Source organism: Portunus trituberculatus, chromosome 50 (genome assembly GCF_017591435.1).
Source record: "Portunus trituberculatus isolate SZX2019 chromosome 50, ASM1759143v1, whole genome shotgun sequence".
Lineage (NCBI taxonomy): Eukaryota > Metazoa > Arthropoda > Malacostraca > Decapoda > Portunidae > Portunus > Portunus trituberculatus.
Window position 1 is genome coordinate 3,938,409 of NC_059304.1, and position 5,000 is coordinate 3,943,408.

Sequence of the window (5,000 nt, forward strand, 5' to 3'; positions counted from 1 at the left end):
TCCTTAGTTTTTTTTTTTTTTTCTGTAGAGTTACTTTCTTATCTATCTACTCTTACCTTCTTTCTTTTCACCTTGAAATATTTACTCTGTATTTACTTCTTTCAGGTGTTCCCTTACAAACTCGGCAAATCATCCCGGGAATTGCATACGTCTAATTTGTTGCTTATTTTCCCATACTTTTATATTCATTCCTTATTCTGCATTGTTACGTTCGTTCCCTTCTTTCCTCACCCTTGTTACACATTTTTCGAACTTAATAGTACGTGATTGTGTCAAAATTCTGTGTCAATGCGAAAATTTAAATACGAAAAATAGCATATCATAGTGTTATTTTCTACCCTGCTGTTACAGTGAAGCGGGAATGGGGAGGTTAAGTGGTGAAGTGAATGAGGCGAGAATAAGGCGCTTAGGTCTCCCTCAGGCAGGTCTCCACGGCGCCAAATCCTCCCCGTCAGGTACATAGCCTCCGCTGCACCTCTTGTATCTTGCATGTGTACCTGAAGTGCTCTCTCTCTCTCTCTCTCTCTCTCTCTCTCTCTCTCTCTCTCTCTCTCTCTCTCTCTCTCTCTCTCTCTTGTACCCCATCATGAAGGTATGCTCTCCATCTTACCAGAGCAGGACTTCACTATAATCTATTCAATGAAGTTAGGTACTTGGCTTTTAACTCCGTCAGAAAGAGTGCACTGATGGATGCAGCTTTCTTTCCCTTGCCCACTTTCGGAGTAAGGTCTTTTCCTATCTATTATATTTTCATGGTTTGGTTCATTTCGTTCACAAGACAAGCGATTTTAGTTAAAATTGTGGAACCTAACAGTGATTGCCAAACCCAGAAGTATTTGCAAAAACTCGGCGGAATAAAATGTTGAGGAATTACGGCGAATATAAATGGAAACTTGTTCTAAAAAAAATAAAACACATTTCACTCATGATCGCTATATTCAGCACAACGTAAAGTCATTCAATTGAATTACTTCAGCCTTTAGAGTGAGAGAGAAAAATCCTGAACACGGTAGTGTGATCAGAATGTAGATAAAACGTCACATAAGCGAAATAGAGTTATGTGTAAGAAGAATTCATATTGCGCCGGAATCAGGACAGCCGATGCGTGACCTCCAATCAATCACTAGGAACTCTGAGGTCTTTTAGTAGGATTACGACTAACTGGCTCGTGAGACCGGCACATGACCATGGATGAATAACACACACACACACACACACACACACACACACACACACACACACACACACACACACACACACACACACACACACACACACACACACACACAAACACACACACGCACACACGCGCGTGAACACACACACACACACACACACACACACCTCTGATCACCAAGTTTGCAGCCAATAAACATTTCCGCGTCATCTCTTCATTGCCGCACTGCAACACAATAACAAACGTGAATGTAATCAAGGCTCTCCTCGCATCGTCACACTTTGATCTGCCCCGCACAAAAACGGAGAAACACTACTACTCTATAATTAAATCTGGCCACTCTAATTGGTTAATTAACACTGCAGCTGTATGCAATACATATGCATAATAAATAATTCTCTGGTACGTACATATGAGCAACAAGAACATGAACACGAACAGGAGTAACACCAATAAGAACAACAAGTGTAACAGTAAAAAGAATAAGAACAGCAGCAGCAGCAGCAACACCAACAGGCCTCACTGCATTCACAACATCGGCGCAATTCGCTGAAGCGCGCCTAAAAGGTTTCACCGTAATTAGAAAGGCTTTTTTTCCCCATTCCCCGAGTAATGACTGGTTGTGTCATTTAAGACTTGCACGTTACCAGTGTTTTTAAGCCGCGTTCCGCCACCTCCATTACCTGCCGGCGCCCGCCGCCGCGCCGCCACATTTGGTCATGCATTGTTTTGAGTGTGACTGGCTCTGTTGCACTTACACTTATGCTTGATCAGAACTGTTTCATTACAAAATTATGAACCTTTTAAGCAAAGCAAGCGACCTCTTCCTTTTTTTTTTTTTTTTTGCGAATGAGCTTTGAGTTTGCATATCTAACATTTGATCATCATTTACCACATACATATTCATACACATCATATATTAGTTACTGAGAAAATATATTTAAGTGATATATACATTTTTCTCTTATTAGGAAGTATTAATTTATGAGGGATGCATTTTAATTAACTGTAGACTTCAAACTAAATCCCATGTTAATCTGTGCTGGCATCAGCGCCAGCACATCCTCGCCTCTTGGCCACACCACAGCGATAACAAAGCCAGGCGCGTGGTGGACCCGTCAGCCAAGAGGAGCGATCACTGCTGACACACCCAGACGTGCACTTTTGTACTCTTACTTCACATTAAATTAAATCTACAAATTCCGCATACAATAGAAAGAGCTGTGGATGACTGACTGAATTAAGTAGACTGAGTGAATTATCAAGTTGTAACAGTGAAGGCAAACGGTGTCTGTAATAAGCTCACAAAAGTAAACCATCCGGTAATCTCTACGGATACCTTGAGCCACGAGTCACTTAGCACTGGAACTTTATCTTCTACTCGTACCTCTACGGTAACCTGTAGTGAGATGGAAAATTATTGTAGTTCCTGATGAGACGCTTGCAATGCAAATAGTGAATCAATCACCACACAAAACAGTTTTCAGTCTGTCCCACCGGAGAAAAAAATAAAAAAGATGTGGAGCGTGATGGGGAACCAGCCTTCCCCAAACAAAGCTCTGCACTCCGGCCCTGCTACTCCTCTCTTTCCCTCCCACCATTTTTCTATTTTTTTTTCATGTTCATTTTTTTTCTGAGCTTTGTTTAAAAAGGGAGAAACTTGACACCTGCGCCGCGATGGACTTTAACAAATAACTTTTTCCTGGCGGTTCTTAGGGAGCTGGAGAGACGCTGAGTCTATCACGAGGCCACCGCTAAACTAGGTATCATTTACCTTGGCACCATTGATAAGTATGTATATATATATATATATATATATATATATATATATATATATATATATATATATATATATATATATATATATATATATATATATATATATATATATATATATATATATATATAGCGCGTCACATCATGACAAGAAAAGATGGTGGATGAAAAACTCAAAATAGCAAAGTGGTGGTAATACAGGAATGGTAAAACATGATAAGTTACACGCCAAATAGATAATAGTTGGACAACTGAGAATAACAAGGGCAACCTACACATAAAAGAAAAAAAAATAAATAAGTAAGCAAAATAAATAGATAAACAAATATCAACAATACTAAGATATCACGACAAAAAAAGTTAAGAAGTGTCATTCACAGGAGACAAGAGTTAAACAAGTAAAAACAGCAGATTGGCACATTAGGGATGACAAAGGAGGAAGAGATGATTATAATGATGATGATGATGATGATGATGATATTGATGACGACAACGCTAACAATGGTGATAATTATAATGATAATGATGACGATGATTTCCCACATGCTGATTAAGAATTGTTTCGAGAACTTATTTAGGAAACCACAATAATTAGTGCAATGAAGTCGAATTTGTCGGCATCTGGTAGTCCATGAGGTGATTAAAAATATGTTTATGAAATTTTGACATCTCCTTTTATATAATTTTACGTTAAACTTGACTGACAACACATAATTTCCCTTTCAAATGCAGTACACATTCTCTCTCTCTCTCTCTCTCTCTCTCTCTCTCTCTCTCTCTCTCTCTCTCTCTCTCTCTCTCTCTCTCTCTCTCTCTCTCTCTCTCTCTCTCTCTCTCTCTCTCTCTCTTATTTGCGTTCTGTCTTTTCTGGCAGAGGTTAATCGTAAATAAGTGATCAGCCTCCTACACGTTTCCCCAACCCCTTGTTTCGTTACTTTCCTTCCTAAACTAACTGTGACATGAACAGATACCGAAGTAAATAAATAAATAAATCCTAAATCTTTTTTTCCATGCACATCTCTCTCTCTCTCTCTCTCTCTCTCTCTCTCTCTCTCTCTCTCTCTCTCTAACTGAATGAATATTAAAATCTCTTCCTTATAATTCTCTTCACTTCAACAAAATATACAGGTAAGTGAAGCGTAAGCACACACACACACACACACACACACACACACACACACACACACACACACACACACACACACACACACACACACACACACACACACACACACACACACACACACACACACCTATCTATCTATCTATCTATCTATCTATTTATCTATCTATTTATCTATCTAAATAAATAGGTAGGTAGAAAGATAAATAGACAGATAGAAAGAGAGATAAGTAGATAAATAGATAGATAGATTGATAGATAGATAAATGAATATGCATCTAGGCAGAATTCAGTTATATATAAATAAATGGAAAAGAAAGCACATACACAAAAGAAAGTAAGAAAGAAAAAAAAAGGAGGAAAGAATCAGTACCGAATGGCAGTAAAAAAAAAAAAAATCCAGCAAGGAAAGTAAAGAAAAGACAAAGAAAAGAAAAGAAAAAATAAGAAGACCTCCTTTGACGACATGCACATTTCTCCACCAAAATTTTCTTCCAGTCTTTTCCTCAACAATAAACAATACAAAAGAAAATAAATAAATAAATAAACATAAAACTAACCAACCAAGATACATCCAAATAATATAAACGATACATCTGAATGAACAAACAAACCTCACACACACACACACACACACACACACACACACACACACACACACACACACACACACACACACACACACACACACACACACACTCTCTCTCTCTCTCTCTCTCTCTCTCTCTCTCTCTCTCTCTCTCTCTCTCTCTCTCAGTCCGTCTTCCCTCACACTGCAGTCACCGAGAGTAGGAAGCTTCAAGATTCGGGCAAGAGAGAGAGAGAGAGTGGTAACCCAGGAGAACCGTGAAATGACGCTGCGGAGGGCAGGCCACGCATCCCCGGGGCCACGAAGGGCGAGGGGCGGAGGACTGCAGAAGAGAG

The 5,000-nt window shown here is 39.1% G+C and overlaps 1 protein-coding gene across 1 annotated transcript in view; it reads right to left on the minus strand.

Annotated features, from left to right (window-relative positions):
• The window catches only part of LOC123499672 (probable basic-leucine zipper transcription factor Q), a gene marked incomplete at its 5' end in the record, with an annotated part of 22,616 nt that overhangs the window by 13,580 nt on the left and 4,036 nt on the right, over positions 1 to 5,000 (minus strand). Inside the window, 2 exons of the mRNA XM_045248046.1 lie at positions 1,345 to 1,402; positions 2,517 to 2,576. Of these exons, the coding sequence (XP_045103981.1) occupies positions 1,345 to 1,402; positions 2,517 to 2,576 (118 nt within the window). The remainder of the gene's footprint in view (positions 1 to 1,344; positions 1,403 to 2,516; positions 2,577 to 5,000) is intronic.